General features: G+C 35.4%; 1 protein-coding gene and 1 long non-coding RNA gene across 4 annotated transcripts in view; both read left to right on the top strand.

The window, feature by feature from the left end:
- The window catches only part of LOC105424067 (uncharacterized), a 42,705-nt gene that overhangs the window by 11,681 nt on the left and 10,636 nt on the right, over positions 1-20,388 (top strand). For 2 of the 3 annotated variants that reach the window (XM_089083720.1, XM_089083719.1), the window contains exons 5-8: positions 1,139-1,309; positions 1,872-2,054; positions 2,922-3,101; positions 13,680-13,876. In XM_089083720.1, the coding sequence (XP_088939846.1) occupies positions 1,139-1,309; positions 1,872-2,054; positions 2,922-3,101; positions 13,680-13,840 (695 nt within the window). In that variant the 3' untranslated portion in view covers positions 13,841-13,876. The remainder of the gene's footprint in view (positions 1-1,138; positions 1,310-1,871; positions 2,055-2,921; positions 3,102-13,679; positions 13,877-20,388) is intronic. The other variant, XM_089083718.1, reaches the window with a different exon arrangement.
- Positions 8,773-13,005, top strand: LOC105424066 (uncharacterized). The gene is made up of 2 exons (XR_016141025.1): positions 8,773-10,646; positions 12,402-13,005. It is a non-coding gene; the product is annotated as an uncharacterized LOC105424066 (long non-coding RNA).

Raw genomic sequence — 20,388 nt, 5'->3', positions numbered from 1 at the left:
TAATATGATAATCAAATTATTATTTATTTGAATGCTTATAATAAATATTTATTAAATTATTTAATAGTTATATTAAAATTATTTAAAAAAAAAAAAGATATGTATGCAAAATAATTTTGAATAATATTAAATTATAAATCTTGAAATTTCAGAACAAATTCTTTTTGTAAATTTTTATCAACTAAAAATTTTTAAATTTATATCGAATAAATTTTGATGTAGTTAATTAAATAAAGTCGTTCCTTAATAAAGTACCTCAGTATCAGGAATAATTCAACAGAATTTGCAAATGCAAGTGAATACACAAGCGCTCGGTAGGTTCGTTCGATAGATCGAACGAAGATCGCTCGCTTCATTCAGAACAGAACAAAATATTCCTTGCGAAAGCAAGTCAGACTTGGCGGAATATTGGAAACGCTGCGATACATACGTTGCATACTGAGAGATGGCGGAGGGGAAAGAGGAAGGACAGAGGACCAAATTTCCCCTGCATCGCCCTTATTACCACCGCCAGCATATCTAGTTCTCACCCCAGAAATGGCACCCCCCCTATTCGTGAAACTGGGGCAAGGACACCCTCGCCTTCTGGCCTGGTAATACGCGCTATAAAGGGATCCGTGCAATCGCGCGACGACAAATAGACCGCAACGGATGCAGATGTTAATGGCGGCCCTATTGTAACTGAAACGCGGCAATATTGCCTTCCCCATTTCCTCGAAAATAATTCATTTTCACAGCGATACAGAATAGCGTCTCTCTCTCTCTCTCTCTCTCTGTCAGCAATGATTTGTAACTAGGAGAGATTTAATTGGAGAACGGGCATCTGGAGGGTGGCGTTGAATTAACATGATTTACTAAACGCACGCGACACAATCGGAATTTGCTCGAATAATTTTTACGAAAAATTTAATCCCTACGATTTACGATTTATTTTTATGATTTACTAGTTTTACATGCCGAATGCATATAAAAAAAACTATTTTATTTCGCGGGAGGAGATATGTAAATCTACCGCTTATCGAAATGTTCCTCCACGACACACAATTTTTGTGAAACTAGTTCGCGCTATATCACATAAATGTATAAATAGATTTGCTGTATCGCCAAACCGCATGGAGAATTTTCTTGTTGATTACAGAAGCTGCGGTTAGACGATACTGCAATCAAGAGGTGAAGGTGATCGGGGAAGGCGGTTACATCAACACTCCAGGTTACCCACTATATTACATCGGAGAAACGTGCGGGTGGACCTTCAGAACGTTTCCGGGTCAGAGGATAATTCTGACCTTTTACGACTTGGATATCCGTGGTAAGTTTGCTTTTTAACCCCGGTCATCATTTCGTCGGAGAGAGTGCGACAAGTTAAATTGATAAAAATTGAATTGCTCGCGGTAAAACCAAAAGCGTGTTCACCGTTCGTGACAAACGAGGTCCGTCTTCCGGTAGTTCTTTCGTTTCTTCCTCGTCGCCAACTCCGATAATTTATGGTCCAAACACAACGGCGGCTCAATAAAACTTAAAATAAAGTTTCTAAACACGTATACGTTGGTTGGCAACATTAGAAATGACATTGTATATTTTTTCGAAATTTATCCTTATTTAAGCCAGCCAGTTGAGTTTCAACGATCCACTTTGGCTCCCATCTACCGAGCTGTTGAATGAATAACGATTTGTTAACGGAAAACTAGTTTACTACGCAAACAGAAACATCCCCGGGTACACATATGTGCCACATGTGATAACGATCGAACGATTAAGGAACCGCGCGTTTTCGATCGCCGTCCAAAAAAATAAACGCTCGACGCGCGGCCCGATTTTACCCGCGTTCCGCAAACAAATCTCAAGCGGTAATGGCGAATAAATGTTCGCAGCTCCAGACGCGGGTGGGAATTGCGTGGACATCGTGAGAGTGCGGGACCACGGCAGAACTCTCTTCGAGTTCTGCGGCACCGCCGCGGGTACTCGAGTCGTGTCCAACTCGAACGTGTTGACCCTCGACTTCGTCGCTTCGGAGAGATTTTACAACGCCCGAGGCTTTCTGCTGCAGTACCAAGGTAAAAAAAAAAAAAAAAGAAAAGAACGAAAAGAAGAAAAAACAAAAAGAAGAGAGTAACTCCGAGCTACTCGGAAATGTGCGAGACAAGTGTCGCGAGCACGCGCGTCTTTACGCGACGATGAACCCAGGAATAATAATGTCAACAATGCCACTTTTGTGCTCCGCCAAAAGCAGGTCTAGCGTAAATAAATTAATCACGCTATTTGAATAAAATTAGCACTTTAGATTAGAATTATTGAAATTCCAACAACTGTTGGATAATAAAAAGTATTATTCAACAATTGCTGGAATTGGAATTGGGTAATTATTTAACATTTCGTTGATTGATGTTTAAGAATCCGATCGATGATATTAAATTTATATTTTAAGAAGTTTTTTTTTATACAAAAGTAGATTTATAATGAAAAGGGTTAAACGGCAAAATGTTTAAGATCATCACTTTGCAATTACCTGAAATTATTCCTCGATAATAAAAAGAAATTAATAAAAGTTCTCTTTCTTCTCGTTCACAAACGATGCGACATCTTGCGGAAAATCAGAAATATTACAGAAAGAAATGTGAAGTTTAATTTTAATCGCAAAATTTTCAACGGCCGAGAGACCGCTTTTTCGAGCTTTGCCGTCAATTTAAAAGTTTCTTGAAATGTCATTAGCTACTTTGTTAACTATTTCAGTGATTAAAACTTTTTAATAACTCGCCAGCTCGCGCCGCTTAAACTATCCGTAGAAATTGCATGGCGGTCTTGGCGGAAACAATGGAAATTCTGAAGGGAGCGCGAAGCGATGTCGATAATCATAATTTTAAACTGGAGCAAGGTGCTCCAACTAGAAAAGACACAATGTGGAAATGAACTTATGCTTGTAGTGCTGGGCTGTCCGGAGATCTCGGCGCCGAACGGAAGTTACGTGTCGAACGGTACATTGACTTCGCGGACATTCCTATGCAAGTCGGGCAGCGTGTTTCCCGACAGCAGGGAGAGAAAAAGGACGCTCGAGTGTAGGAATGGCAAATGGAACGAGACTACCAAGTTACCTGGTTGCGTAGGTAAGGACTTGCCTGATAAATCCATTATGCTATGCGTAGGGACTTCATCCCGTCCATTTGTCCGTGTCATATTTTACATCCGCGTTCTGTTTACAGTCCGCGAAAGCAAATTCGAAAGCGTTTTTATTTAGCTTATTATGGAATTATACCTCCATTACGCGGTGGGTGAATTTTATTCTCTCTAGCAGGGATTTAATTTAAACACTTTCGTGTAAACTAAAGCAACGTGTACTTGTAACGCGGAACTAATACGCTTTGTCGCGTACAATAAATGTGTACACGATAAATCTCTGTCATTGTATTTAAATTTACATTCTTTGTTCTGTTATTTCGCAGTGAGAATTATTTATCGATACGATTGAATATTCGATTATTTCGTAAATGTTAATGTTTCGAATCTTATTACGTACATACGCAGAAATTAAACAGTTTTGTACCGAGAATATGCATAGAAAATGATACGTTATTGCACTAATAAATACGTTCATCATATCGCACTAATTATGTCCATAACAATAATAATCATTGTAAATCGTATTATTTTATACCATATTTTGTTTTCTTTACGTATGATATGATTATTATCGTATTATTTATGAATACTTAACTTCGCAGCTAATTAATAATTAGTATTTTAATGTAATTAGATAACGAAAATCTGAACTCATGGAAGGTCGACGGTAAAACATTAACATCGTAGATAGAAATTTATAGCTTGTTTCTCTCTCGCTCTTTTAAATCTTTTTCGAACGCTTTTTCTTCTTCTTCTTCTGTGATAATATCTACATTTCTACCACCCTTGGTTAACAGTCACCTGCGTCCTTTTCCTGCGATTAATCCACACGCGTGCGTTGACTGCGTGCGTGAATTCACGCAATAGCGCGAGTTACGTAGCAAGGCGCGCGATATAATCGATACGGCCCTTTCGCGTAGGAAATCCCCCAATGTAGTGATGGCACCGAATCCCTATAAAAATTTTCACATTATTCCAGTTCCTGTTATCACCCAAACGATTAGGGTGCAAACAATAATGTCGCTTTATTGTTTACGCGAAATTAATTTTTTTTAATTTAAGAAAATGCAATCGTAAGATGTAATATTGTTACCTAATAAAATAATATTATTTACTTTCTGAAAAATTTCAGAATGTAAAGAATTAAATTGTACATACGTAAATAGAATCTTTTAGATTTAATTTTGTTAATCATGTAATTTATGTTTATAAAAAAAAAAAAAAACTAAATTCAAATAAGTATTGGAGAAAATGATATAAAAAAAGTTTAATCTTATCAAAAAAACTCTCTTTAAGTATTCAATTTTGACAGATGTTTATTCGACAATGAAATAGAAATTAAGCGAAATAAAAATAACATGAAAAAGAAATTACGATAGAAGTTTAATTTGATCTTGGTAGTTAGAGATCTTGGAAATAAAGAGCATATTTACGCTGTTGTTCGCCAGTATCTGAATAGGTCGAAGTGCCATCACTACCTATGATTGCTTATCGAGGGGGCTTTATTCCCCCTCGGAGAAAATGGTGGTGGGGGGGACCTTTCCTCGGGGAAGGGAGGAAGCGAAACGTAACTCCTCTCGGAAGGGGCACGAAAGACAAGGATGGACTGAAAGAGAGTCTTAGGGCAGAGGGGGTCCCCAAAGGCAACCATACATCGTCGTCGTCTTCGTCGTGCGAAGTCAGTTGTCTGGACGTCACGTGCCTCTTTCGACGCGAGAAAAAAATACGTGCTATCAAGTAGCCTTGAAATTCACGAAAGTACGTCACGTTCGTTCCATACAATAGACTCTGGGAAAACGTTATTATTCAAATTTGAGAACTCGAGAAGAAATTCGTGATAACAGGTAATTGATTAATCTACATAAAAATTATTTATAACCTCTTACATCTTTATATTTTCAATAATAATAGCTTAATTTATCAACTCCTCGAAATCATTAGCTCTTTAATATAAGTCTACAATTATAATAATGTTTAAACAGGATATTCTATCGAATTAAAACTATGAAGTTTTAAATGTAGATGCATGTACATCTATATATATATATACATTAGAATAAATATATACTTAATTTTAATATAAAATAGAAGTTCATCGTAGGAGTAAATCTCGAGAAAAATGCGCTCCACCATCGCATTTTATAGATTTAAAAATTAATAATTATTACAAAAATGTGAAAAATATCTGAGGCTTGAAAATTTAAATTGCGGTTTAATTAGTTAAACCCGTTTAAATCGAAGTCAAATTACATCTCATTATCTCTTATTTAGTTTCTTAAAATCGGCTATTTAGGGGCAAAGTGCGCGGTGAACTGAAATAAATTGCGATTTATATACAAAATACTTCTTCTAACTGGATCGAAGCAACCGATATCGAATGTGAGGTCAACGTAATGATCTCCCTATTGAACCCTCCGCATCCGTTGCGATCTCTGAGCTAAATAATATCTCGCATTCTGTTTCTTTCTCTTTAGCTCGTTCACAGAAATCACCCCGACTGCCCCGATGAGAATTAATTACTAACGAGTCATTAATCATCAACGAGCGCGGAAGCGTGATTAAATTGTTGATCGTTGCATCGTTCAATTACTGTTCCGAGTACAATCTTTCTAAATGATGATTCCCAAATTAAATTAATTAAAACATTAATAAAGGTATAAAATACTTAATTTTATAATACAAAATTACTATTTATTCTGCCTAAGAAAAATATCTGCGTTTTTTTTCCTAAATTCGTTAGAAAATTAAATAACTATCCAAATTATAACGAGAATTATCGTTTAATAGTTTAATTATGTTTATTTACTTTTATCTTAAAAAAACGTACTCCTTTTATTATTTATATTCTTGATAAAATTTATTATTTTCTCATCTCTTATCTTTATAAAAAATTTTCTTGTCATTATTATTAATGATAATAGTTATTGTACATCTCTTAAGTTTACAAAAAATATTTGTTTACATTATTCCTCTCGCTATCTATTCTCGTTTGTTAAGTATTTGTTCTGTTAAGTGTTCGTTCCTAAACGCATCTCACCCATTCGCGTAAATTTCGCACTTTACGTTATATTTTCAAGCACGTTGGAGCATTGACAGTGCAAAGAGATATTGCTGGCAGCTGTGGCCCAAATTAAAGCTCGTAAAATATCATCCCGCGGCGCCTGAAACTGGCGGACAAAGAAAGAGAACAGAAAAACTGAGTGGCCGAGAGAGGAAGGAGCGGGGGGGGAGAGAGGGAGAGGGGCGAGTTGCTTTGTGCGAAGTTATCTATCCTTTTTCCGTTTTTCCACCAGCGGATTGCCTCGTTCCCGAGGAACGATCATTCGGCTTACGATAGCTACAGATCCTTGGCTGGAAAGAGATTAAGGAACGCTTCTTCTTCGCTGTCCCTTAAAGTAGCACAAGGTTAAAGCACAAGGCTCAAACTTCTCATAACTCATTAATTAATCTTGCTATACAAAGCTGAAATACGCTTCCGGTAATTTAACTTTCCACAAACATTAAAAATATCTTCAGGAAAAGTACATATCTTGTCTTTGTTGTTTAAATTTTATACGAATATTAAATATTTAAGTGTCGGTCCACAATAGGTGACTTAAACTTTAAGAAGTAAGAAATTGACCAATTATAATCGAATATGAAAAGAATAATCGACTATGATTGGTCAATTTCTCACGGCTTAAAGATTAAATACTTATTGTGGATCGACACTAACATAGAGAAAAGCTAAGAGAGAAAAGCAGACAGAGCAGCGAAAATTAATTAACAAAATGTGCCTTCAACAAATCACATTGATAAGATAACATATGACATCCGTCCGAAAACAACGACTTTATCAGAATGTATGTAACTAAAATTTATAGTAGTAATGAAACATTTCTCTAAAAATATTTAGTTAAAATATTTGTAAACATTCATAAACATTTTTATGAGAGATATAAATGACGCTATGTTAAGAGCTAAATAATTTCAAAAGCGAGATGTAGCTTCCTTCTTTTATAAAGGATATTCTAGATTTCTTTTATTATTGTGATTTTATTTTATGTATTGTAGTATTATGTGTTTTTCCCTTTTACAACAAATGAAATAAAAAAAGAAGATAGCTATGTTCTCTCTCTCTCTCTCTCTCTCTCTCTCTCTCTCTCTCTCTCTAATGAATAAAGGGGATAAAACGAAATAATCTTCAGCACGGGGTGCGGGTTTTCCATTTCAATCGCTCTCGAAACAAAACCAATTTTGCACGCTCCGAAATCCATTTCGACACGAAACGGCAGACGGACCCCCAATTTCCGGATAAATAAAATCGGATTTTCCATTCATCATTCTGGGAAAAAGAGCATGTCGGTTCCGCGTATTCGCGTGTGCATTCGGAGCAGATGCATACGTAATTCGGAAGTCGCGCAGCTGCAACATCGTCCCTGTGCAGCGGTGCAGCGTGCAAGAAACGCGAGCGACTAAGGAGAAAGAAGGAAGAACAGACGAACGGATTTGGTCCTGAGGGGAGGAAAAGACAACAGGGATGGTGGGGATATTTCCGTTCCCTCCTCTAAGTTATCCCGTCAATCTCTCTCTCTCTCTCTCTCTCTCTCTCTCTCTCTCTCTCTCTCTCTCTCTCTCTCTCTCTCTCTCTGTTTGTCTCTCTCTCTCTCTCTCTCTCGCTCGCTCGCTCTCCATCTATTTTTCTCTCTCTAATCTTTCTTCTCGGTGATAAATTTAGAGTTAGTAGAATAAAACAACGCAGCGCAGCTGCACCGCTCGAGCTGGCTTCGTGAAAGTATAGCCTCGATCTGATGCTGAAAACGAGAACTTTGTTTAAATGTTGTAGCGAAGTCAATCGAGCTCGTTGGAGATTACTTGCAATTATTCTCAGAAAATACTATCGTTTCTCTTAGTAAACGTTGAAGATTCTTTAGGATAACATGAGATATATATATATATATGCAATAGAAAGACATATCAATTGAAATGTTAATAGACTAAGAGGTGAAATTATATATAGGCTTACTCGTTATATTCCTGACACGTAATGAATATTTAATTTGTATAATAATGAAGAGCAAGTCAAGATTTCAAATCATTATTAACCCTCAATGTATTACAAAATTATCATATAGCTCGTACGATTTGAAATTCTTCATAGATTATTTAGTCAGTATTTAATATAATTAACGTTTTCTCTTAATTTCGATGTGAGAATATTAAATTTCTCTCTATACTATATTATTAAGTTATTATTAATAAACTTATGGCGTAAATATTTATTGCTAAACTCTGACGACGAGTTATATTGTTGTCTGCTTCAAAATTTTATTGCAGAATTATTATATTTTCGCATAGAATTATAAAATGTTATCTCTCTCTGTTATTCTAAGAACTTATTAAGGCCTTGACGATAGGCAGGGGTCATTATTAGTTTTCGAACATCAGAATTTTCTGTTATACAGAAAATTAACCGAGTCTCGCGCCACGCACAGCTGTATGCACGGTCGTAGCGTTCAGCTGTTTGCCCACCACCAAAATCGATTCTAGTCCCTACGTTCTCCGCGAAACGTCCGACACGTTCGCGTCTACATCGACCTATCACGCGCCAAGAGAGCGGCCAACTTGTTTTCGACGAGCGCATCGACGTGGCGAGAGCGGGGATGGATCATCGGGGGTGGGGGAGGGGTGAGGGGCGGGGGGGGGGTAAGAGGGGTACAACGCTTGGCTCTGTTTACTCCCTCCCGCTGGCATACGTCGTTTTTCCCTCCCTTCTCGCTCTCGTCGTTACCCTCACCACTGAGGTGGCACTGAGGTCTCTCCCTCACCGGTGGAGGAACAACGTGAACTGCCGATGCCAGCGGGAACCTCCTCCAGTCGCCATCGGCGTTCCTGATATATACCGAGTGGCACCATCGCGTCTTCCTCATCACCGACCGCCCTTTGTTTATCAATGGAGAGCTCGTGTTCACGTTCACGCACGCACGCTTACCCGCGATCACGCATCACCGCCACGCACGCGCGGGGGGGGTATCGCGAGCTCGAGACACGCGACCACGAAGAGGAGCCCTGCCCGCCGCACCTCGGCTCGCCGAGAGAGCGCATCGTCAAGGTCATCACGGGATCACCGAGTCGAAAGATCGCCACCGAGTAGATTCTCGCGGGGAAAGTCGATCCACTTCGTGGAGGAAGAATCGTCTCGGCTCCGCCGAGAGATGCCGAAGGATTCCAACGGGTCTCTTGGTAAAATAGAGCTCTCGAGGAAAGAGACTACTGTTCCGTAGAGTATGTCGTGCTCGCTTTGAAGCGAATGCTCTAAGAGCTCTGATTCTACAAGAAGAAGACTCTTACGAAGATCCTCCTTAAGAGGAGGAGAGACATTTTGCAAAAGCAGAGAATTGATACGTGCAGTCGAACAGTCGAGGAGGACTTTTCTCTAAATCTTCTAGTACGAGCGAGAATATTCTTGAAGAGAATGTTCTCTCTCAGAATCTCTTTTCCCCCCGAAAAAAAAAAAAAATAACACTAGAAAAGTCAGTGAGCCATCTGATAAGATGGCTATAGTTCGATCTTGAACAAAGAGATTACCAATAAGATTTCCATCTCTGCTATTTTCAAGGATTTATTCTGAAAAAAGTGATTCTTCTGAAAAAAATCAATTCTTTGAAAAAAAAAAAAACTCCTTTAAAAAGATATTTTAAAATATATTAGCATTAAAGAGAAAAAAGTCAATGTAGTTTCCGACAGATGAAATCTTTGATAAAAAATTCAAGAATCAAAAAGAATTCTGATAAAAAAAAAAAAATCAGATGGATTTCTCAAAGCGATCGTCCTAAAAGTTTAGTGCTCTAGAGATACAAATTCTTCAGAAAGAAATATTTAAAAAGATTTTCCAATAAAAAGCTATTTCTGACTATTTCTGACAAATGATGACCAAGGTGGTGAGCAAGGTGATCTAGATAACAAAAATTTGAGATTAGAACTCAACCGAGCAGGCGTCTCCAGGAGACGTTAGGCGAATGTTCCAGGAGGGACTCCTTTAAAAAACGAAATTGGCGGGCGGCCCAACAAGATCGCAGCGGTGAAATCGTGATTCCTGGTGAACACGCGCGTGTTGCGTGGCGGGCAAAGTTCGACCAACCCGGAGAGTGGCAATTGAGTCGTTAATTATGCCTTAACGAGCTGTGCACTACACGGTGCAGAGTCGCGCACGAAAATTACAGGGAGGCAGGGACAGGGATAAAAACAATAAATAACCCGCGATCGGATTAAAGGGAAATGCAGCGGCAGCGGTGTCGCAAAAGCGCGCCGGTTAATTCGCGTAAAGGAATCTCTTAGGTAATCGAATTGGCGAGTCGCGCGCGAGAGCGGCGCGAGAGAAGAATAGCTCGGTAGAGAGGCAAGGAGCGGACCGTCGACGGACTTTGTACCCAACTTGTAATGACTCATCGGTGCGGTTGAGGAAGGAGAGACGCACATCGGAGGGTACGTGTGTGACGAAGACGAGGCGCGAGAGAGTGCGTTTGCGAAGGAAACAGGCAGGCGGCAACCAGGTATCTCCATCTGGGCAACGATTATACAGAGAGAGAGAGAGAGAGAGCTTAAACGAAGAAAAAAAAAAAAGAGACAAAAATGTATTATTGTCGCGCGCACGTAACATGAAATGAATTAAAATTTATACCATTTACACGCCAGCAGCATCAGATACGTATCACTTTAAATAAACGTATAAACGTTTATATAAACACATTTTTCGAAGGCTTAGTTTCGAATATAAAACAAATGTTAATTCAATTCATGTGTGATGCGTATGCATTTTTTATTAAAGTTCTATGGTATTGGATTAAAATTGTCACAGAAATTTTAAAAATGTCAATACCACATACGAAACAATGTGCAATATTAATAAAACGTATTTCAAGCTAATAATATGACATAAATAATATGACATAGTTATAAATTTTCAATAAAATTATACAAAATGTTAAATTATAATTATTCCGTAAAATAATTTAATCGATTTTTTTTGTTTATTTTTGTTATTTTTAACTTTTGGCTTTGGGTTGAGATAGCTGCCTTTGAAAAAAATTATCAGCAAGATTTTTTTCTAATGAATGATTTTTTGATACTTTATTAATAAATAATTTAATTATTTTGTAATATTGGCGTCCTTTTTCCAATTTTAGATCATGATAATGTGGTTTAAGCTGATGAAAGAGCTTTTTTATAAAGAGCTTTTCAGCCATACATTCTACGGAAATTAAGTCACAATTAAGCAAAAAAGTGGAGATATGCTAGCTCTCGCTCTGCGTCCTTTGCTTCTGCAAAATGGAACAAACTTTCGTGATCTGTTCCTCTCTCTCGCTCTTTCTCTCTCTCTCTCTCTCTCTCTCTCTCTCTCTCTCTCACTCACTCACTTTTTCTGATTTTTTATAAGGCGAGATTACCTTTTTCTCTTCAATCTCTCTCCCTCTCTTTCACTCTGTGCCATGTTTTTTGAAAAGATTGCAACTGGTAAACGCCATTGGAAGCATAACATGTTTGTCACGCAACAAGGCCACTATGACAATATCATCATACCGTCAAGTTCCATTACAACGAACTTCGAATGGACTTAAGAGATGTTTTGGTCCAGTAATGCAAGTTAGACATCTAAAGACATTGATACATCTTCAAATTATGACCGACAGAGAAGACAGGCAAACAAAACCATTAGATCTTTTGTATTCAAATTTACATTAACAAATGACTCAGAATTAAAAGAAGGAGACGTGAGAATAAGAAAAAAATATGCGACCAAATTTACAATGAAAAATAATTATAATTTGAAAAAATATAATTTACTTTGTTACCTAAATCAAGAGATTAATGTAATTTATTATAAATTTATTGTGCATTGTGTGCTTAAAAGGTAATTAAAAATTCGTTTGAGAGAATTAATTTTATTTTACTTTATTTTAGCTTTCATATAGGTATAGGAAAAATCGAAGGACTTGTGGAGCATTGGTTTTTATTAATGACCTTTAATGTAAAGATTATTTTCCGATTTAAAAAGGTTTTCAATCCACGAGGTTGCATAATCCGATCACGTTAACACTTATATACGTATCGTACAATAGTATACGATATCACAGCAATTATAAATATATTATATAATTATAAATATATATAGATCTCCTTTTGAAATGTTAATCTATTTCGAATCACGTGCATTCTAGGCTTAATCAGCCAATTTCCCATCCTACGACGCATGTCGTTATCACGTCGTATTAACAAATTCTCGTGCAAAGAATTGATTTAATTACCAGGAAAAGCATCGGCTTTTTATCGCGGGACAGGGATAAAAATTTCACGATAAAAATTCCTGGGAAGCGATTTGCATACGAGGGAGAGATAACGCAGCTTCTTCCGTTTCACTCCTCCTTCTGGGGTCAAAGGGCGCGAGTGGCGGAGGCGTTACGCCACGCGCTGCCGGCGGACAATAAAGCCGACGAAATAGCGTCGATCCCGCTCAGTCGGTGCCGCAACGACGTCGCGACGTCGGTGTCAAAGTACAGTTCCGAAGCGAAGGAGGTGGCGGAGGAGGAGGAGGAGGAGGAGGAGGCAAGCGCGCGACGGTGATGACGATAACGCGAGTCACGGCAGAGCGTTCCCGGCGGTGACGGCGTGCGCGCGTTTTTCATCCCCGGTCTCTCGAATCGGTCAGGAATCGGGATCCGGACATAAAAGAAGACGTACTTCGATTCCGAGTGGCCGACAACCTTCCTCGAAGGTGAAAAAGTGTTGAGCTTTCTTGAGGGCGCAAGAGGCAAAATTTCGAAAAAGAAATCTCAGAAATTTTTCAAGGGACCTGTTTCCAAAGTGGAAGTTTTCCTTCACTGAGGAGGAAAAGGATTGCAAAAGAAACAAAAAGGATTGTAAAAAAAAAAAATATCTTTTAAGGGAAGATAAGCAATTTTATTCTACGATAAGGAAGTTTTTCCTACAATGACAAGAGGCTTATCCCGAATTGATTTTTTTAGTTTTAAAAAAGTAATATGATAAGTTTTTTTTTTTTTACAAAAGAGACATAGAATTTATACTGTGTTCAATGCGGAAGAGGCTGAACATTTAAAGACTGAAATTTTTCCGGCGTCGAAGACAAGAATCTCGAATCAAAAACTAATATTCTGCGCTGCGTCAAGAAAATTATATCTCAGATATTAGACTGTGTGACGTACGGTAGATCTTGAATTTCATCATCCTGATTGCGGGAGAAGGACAAAGACAATTCTGGATCAGCGGATTGCAAATTACCTGGTGGCTTCGGTTGCATTTTTCATCTCATCGCGATTTCTCCAACGAGTTCTTACGGCGATCTGTTTGCGAATTTTTCAGACTCGATCGTTTTTCCTGTTTCTCTTGCGAATGGACCATGCGGTAGTCTCGTGTGAATAAAAAAGGAGAAAAAAAAACAGAGAGAGAGAGAGAGAGAGAGAGAAAGATAGAGAAAAAGGAAAAGAGGGGGAGAGAAGGGAGGGAGAGAGGGAGAGTGTGGGGGAGAGTTCTCAAGAGATTTAACGCGAATCCCTCGGACCTTTCGGTAGGATCTAGTGGAAGCGGCACAAGTGCGAGAGAATCGTACTGTAGCAACGTGTGGCAGGGACCGTGTGATGGTAGTGGTGCGCAGCAGCAGCTGACAGACGGCCGGGACACGAGATATAATAGATATTTAATCGGATCTGGAAGTAGACAGACTTCACAATGATTCGAATATTCACCGATACCTTCAGGAGCCTGATCAGTGAGTGTCACACGCTTTTTATCCGCTATATTTCACATTTAACTCTAAATTATTATTTAACATAATCTGGGCGGGTCCACACAGATAGTAAGAATAGGCCCTGTTACTTTATCTAAATTTCTTACATGATTTATCTCTTTATCTCTTTTCTTCAACTTAATGGAAAGGAGAGAGAGGAAGGGTGAACCGTGGTACAAGAAATTCAGTTAAAAAGGATCACAGATCTAATGTAAACACGCGAAAAGTCATCATGTGTCATCTCTTTCTAAATGTAAACACACTGAAGAAAATATAAACAATTGAATCTTTGCTATTTTAAATGACCGAAATTAAGTCACAATTGTGACATTATAATTTTCTAATTTTAAATAGAGCTCGATGCGATATCGAGCTCTATTAAATTTCTTTAGCTGAGACTTGATCAGTGTGATCTATCGAACTGCATTAAATTTTCGCGAAGCATTGAGAAATAATTGCAATTAAACCGCTATTACCCGAGAATGAGTTATGACAAGTAATCAGCTCAGTAATAATTTCCAGGTAATAAAAATTCCGAGATAATTAATGCACATCAATATAGCTGATATACTATTCTCATTGAGAATCGAAAATTAATAAGAATGATATATCAGTTATATAAAAACATTAATAATGCTAGGTAAAAATTGATATTCGTACTCCTCCATATTTACAATATTTAATTTTATTCAACTATTACTCTCCATGAAGATATGGATTTTATTATTTTTATTATATGATATTTCGAACTTTATTTCATCATCATGAATTTCTGAGAGGAAGAATATCGTATTATATCCTTTTTTTTCTCGTATATCTAACGTAAGCCTCTTGCGTCAAAGGATAATAACGATAATTGTTCATCCCGATAGCAATCGAGCCTGCAACGGGATGTAAAATTCCGTTGATTGGGATAAAATCGATTAGAGCGCCGTTTCCCACTTGGAAAAAAAATTGCACAAAGGAAATTAGTTCGTCTGTGCGACAGTGGCAGAATTAAATTTCGCTGTCGCAAAAAACGACAGTTCGTTCGTTGTTTGCGCGGCTGACGTTAAATTATATGTTGATTCAGCGAGGTCCCAGCGCAAAGTGAAGTCCAACCGTGTTTTTACGAAGAAAGATGGCTTTTCGAAAAAACCCACTTTACGTTCTTGAGATTAGATTAGGATCGATTTTAATTGTAATAAAAATATTACATTAAATCAATTGTAATGTAATTCTAATTTAAGGCCAGGGCCAGTTTATTAGAATTATCCAAACTGGATAAAAAAAAAAATGTAATAATCGATTTAACGAACAAAATTCCTATATAGGAATTTCTAACGTAACTTCAGATTCCTTTTTATCAAAGACGGAGCGAAGGGAGGAGGTTTTTAATACTTTAATCGCTGTTGCAATTTTCAAAGGCAAACGCATTTATGGCTGTTATAAGTAAGCGTTTCTCCTGACTAGACAATTTTCCGATATAATCACCCATAGCTGACCTTGCGTGCCAACTCGCTTCACTCTTTCTGCACGTGGTATACGTGACTGATGTAACGTACGAAACGACCGCATCCCGTACGCTCTGGAGTTCTCTCCCTTCCTTTTCCGACTTTAGACCGACACTCGTGTAATTCAGTAATGCAGCGCGACATGTTGTATGACTGGAGTTTGTAATTTTGTCATCGCTATACAATTATTCGAAAATTACAAATCGTTCTCTCCTCGTTTGACTTGTCGATTGTTCTTTAACGAAAAAATACAGACTTGTACGTACGACATTTTGTTGACGACACTTCGTTTCATCGGAAAATGGCAAAAAAGTCATATTTCTAACTAGATCTAGGGAATTATCAAAAGGCGGTTTTCAATAACCATAAAATAATTTTTATATATTTATTATATTTATTATATTTATAGTCAGATACGCATTTTCATATATATTTAACGTATATAAAAAGTTAACAAACAATCTGTGTAATACACGATTTGCTTCTTTAAATGTGGAAGTTGATCGAGGTTTGATCAAGAAAAAGCCGTCTAATTCGTCTTGTCCATATCGCTAGAACGAACTTCCGTTTTTCATGCTCGCTCTAAAATTAATTTTTTCCGAGAAAGAATGACGTAATTCACAACAGCGCTCGCATTGACATTATTCAGCTCTTGTCTATACTAAAGAACTTGGACTTTGGACCGTCACGGAATTATTGTTACAAACATGAGAAGAGTACAGTAACCTATGAACATATGCTGATGTAAAAAAGCAATATCTTGGTTTCGAAAACGTTTCAAATTTATGTCTTTCCTCGCTTTTTTTAACGCAGAATTTGTATGTGTGATGGCCTCCAAATATTTGCATGCAGTACACCTTTCTGATATTACACTTGTGTATACGTAGTTTGAAACTTTCATTGACATTTATTTCTATCATGTTTGCAAAATAAATCTTAACGTGTCTTAGACAAATGCACTTTAACTAAGTTCATTGAAAACCAATGTTTTCAGAATGTGTTTTGTCAGAATATATTTATATTCATAGATTTTACTAACTTTTGGAAACAATTTTACAAAGCTTTTCTTGCATTATTTTTCAAAATATTTGTCATCTTTTCTTTAATCTCTGAGAATTCTTGAATTGATGTAATTCTTTAGCCTCCAAGTAAGATAAATTTATACAAGAATGTATCTAATATAATGTATCTAATATGTCTATTAAATATATATCAAATATATATATATATATATATATATTAATTAATTTTATATATTAAATAATAATAATAATTTATATATTAAATAATATTTATAAATAGATACATTAGATACATTTATTATATTGAATATTTGTTAGAATAACAAGTAGTTCGATGCCTATGATAAGCGATTAGTGATTAGATTGATACCGGATTCAAATCCAATCCTTACTCTAAAACAACAGATATTGAAAAACAAATGATGAACCATGATGAAGAATTTAGATCTATAGGTAATATCAAAGTTATATTAATATCACTCGAAAATTTCATGATTACACGAATAGATTCTTCGTAGTTATTCCACGAAACAATTCCGAATCGTATTAAAAGCATTGAAACCACTAGTTATCCTTTTTCATCGGCTACTCAGAGATTAATTGTATTATGAGGATGATGATGCTATCGACAATTGGCAACTATTGACGACGAACGAAAATCCTTCCACAACATTAGAAAGCGTTTCAGTACATTGCGTTGCAACGGTGTTCGTTTAACCATGTTTAAAGAGGCAATAGAGTGATATTTTTTTATTAATAAGTAAGGTACCATTACTTTGGAACTTATTTTCATTGATATTGAAAAGTGGATTGTTATTTATTAAATTTTATTTCCATTTATAAATTTACAACATTCTGAACTCTAAATTCATTTTACAAAAATATATATAGATTATATTATTATCTCCGTTTATAAATTTACAAAATTTATGAAAGGAAGATTAAAATTATTTTAAAATATATAAAATATTATATATAGTTAAAATGCATAATATTTTAAGACAAATTCTAATCTATTTGTCATTTAAAGTTACGATGTACATTTTTGTATCCCGTCCCTCCATTTGAATAAATATATTTATGATATTTAAAACAAAATTTAAAAAACAAAAATCAAAAGCGATGTACATTTACTTTATTCAAAGGATTTAACATTTGAACGCGCCTTGTCTAACAGTTTATTTTTCTTGGAATTTTTTTTGCAATCAATTTGTCAAAAAGAAATCTATAAAGATTTAAAAAGTATTGCTCGTGCATTTGTCATTATAATTATCTTAATTTGCCAGAATTTATCTTTCAGAATTCACAGCTATTATCTGTCGGATATGTTCTGCGCTTCTTGTGAGATACATCCTAAAAATAATAATAATAATAATAATAATCCATTTTGGTTGCACTATGATGAGCTATTTGCTCTCTTCATCTTGTTCTACTTGAGAATCCGCTTACAGCTACAAGATAAGCTTTATTATCTTTCGCGTGCTTATCGAACGATCTATTTTCTAACTGAAAAGAGTTGTATTAGCATCGTGACCGGCGCGTGTTTCATACGTGAAATACGGGGGGAAAAAAAAAAAGTGAACCGAGTGCATTGAGTATCGCGGAGTGACCCGATGACCCTTGACGAATCAGTGAACTTCATCGAAATCTCCCCATATATTGAGTCGCGATAACGCAATCGTACGATGATTCCCACCCTCGCGAACTTTCGCTGAGCGAGCGCCTTTCGCGCGAGTTATTATTGATACGCGATTGGCCCCCTCTAATCTCCATTTTCTTTCTTTTTTTCTCATCCCATGATCGTACGACGGAAATCATACGACTGTCGCGTGAGCGTTTTCATGTTCACGTGTTATGATGTTATCGATGAATGAAAGAAAACAGCCGAGAGCAGCTTCATGCAGCTACATTTTGATTACGTTTAATTATTCTGAAAATAATACATTTGACCTACGAGACTTTTATCTCGCGAAGAAATAGAAAGGAGAGTTAAGAATACTTCGCGGTATTTCAACATAAATGAATGATTTCCGAATATTTATATAGCTAAACATATATATTAAAATATATATATATATATATATATATATATATATATTTGAATATGTATTGGATTAAATGCGCAATACGTAAACACTTTTAACTTTATTTGAAATGCTAATTTATATGCTGACTAAAGTGAAGTTTAAACCACCAAATTTGTTCTCTGTATATTATTATAGTACGTATGTTACACCGTAATTGTTTTATTGTAATTGTAATTGTTTTCAATACATTTTTCTATGTATTGAAAACTACATGGGTGTTTTTGAATAAATTAGATTTGAATAAATTATATTTCTTTGATGCCTTAAAAATGTAGGATTTTTTTGAAAGTATTTCAACTTTTAATGGAAAAATTCATTTATAATCTTCATTCCAGAATATCGATAACTGGCGATAACTGGTGATTGAATAATTCAATTTCACTGGAAGTTAAACTCTTCGATTTCTTTGCCGTGTCACATTGGACGAATTTGGAATTGTCACGTTAATTGACATCACCATCATGGAAGTGATGAAGTATGTTTGTTACAAATTTAATCATTAAATATTGTAGATTTTCGTTTTATTAAAAACCAAGATTATTCAGTTGATCCAGAAATGATCCTAGAAGATTTTTAAAAGATATCTTTTAAAAGATATTTTTTACTTATCATACGTTTGACTTACTGTGATACGTGTTAGCAGCACTAAGCTTTTTATATTTAAATATATTTTGAATAACGTTTTTTTTTTTTGTATTATTTTACATTTTTTTTGATAAAATTTTTTGTTTCTGTAGAGAAAATGTATTTTTTTATTTACCTTAAAAATTTTTTATTAAAATATCCTCGAATATCATATGTCTTCTTAAAAAATTTAATCTTACCATCACGCTACAATATAACTACTATTATATTTTATAATATTTGATTATAATAGTTTTGATATCAAAGCATTATGATATAACGAATGTATTATGAAGTATGCATCATAATTTTATTTAAATTGCCGTAATATTGTGGTATCTGCTTTTTTAGCAGAAATTTAAATGCTATTATTAACATTATTAATTAATCTAAACGATATTAATTTATTAAGATAATTTGGGACGCGTGTATTTGGCACTAATTTTTTTTATTTTTTTATAAAAGGATAATTTTGTGCGGTATAATATACAATAATTATGTTAAGTTTTTATAAAATTTATATAAGTAATTATATTTTTATATCGTACTTACTTATCTTGACGGATAAAATAGTTCATAAGATTTCGATATTACAATCATTCAAATATCCGATTTCGTAATTTTTATTATTATTTTCTAAGTGATAAGAAATAATTGCGCAATAAAACGAAAAATAGAAATAAAAATTTATTTAGACTATAGTAATATAATGCATAAAATATAGTATTATTCAGAGAGATATTTTAGATTAATATTTTCAAAATATAGAAATGTGATGAAATTTTTGCAATGTTAACATTAGCTACTATAAAGGTTTATGAAATTATTTTCTCTTATCGGGAGGCGCACCGGTCGGTATAATTACTCCGCCATTCAACAATTGTTTGCGCTTGATTAAACATGCGATTCTTCGTATGAATATACAGGATGTCTATAAATTACTTGTATCCGTTTTACTTTATAAATTATTGGACTGCATATATAATATGAAACTCTGCTCAGAGTACAAGACAAGACAAAATCTAAAATCAGGACATAGGATGATTAAAAAAAATTTTCACGAAAGACATTTAAAAAAGTCGTCTCGTGTTCCAATTTTCAACCTTGCTATTTGAATAATTTTTGTATAAAACAAATAAAGTTAAAAATAAATGACGTTACTGTTACGCAAAATCCGAACTTAATAGATAAAAGATGGATACTAAAATAAATTTTTATTTAATGCGAAATAATTTAATTGGATTTTATATTAACAAAATAGTGATTTA

Source organism: Pogonomyrmex barbatus, unplaced genomic scaffold (assembly GCF_055798465.1).
Source record: "Pogonomyrmex barbatus isolate J1 unplaced genomic scaffold, ASM5579846v1 scaffold8, whole genome shotgun sequence".
NCBI lineage: Eukaryota > Metazoa > Arthropoda > Insecta > Hymenoptera > Formicidae > Pogonomyrmex > Pogonomyrmex barbatus.
This window is presented reverse-complemented; position numbering and strand designations above follow the sequence as displayed.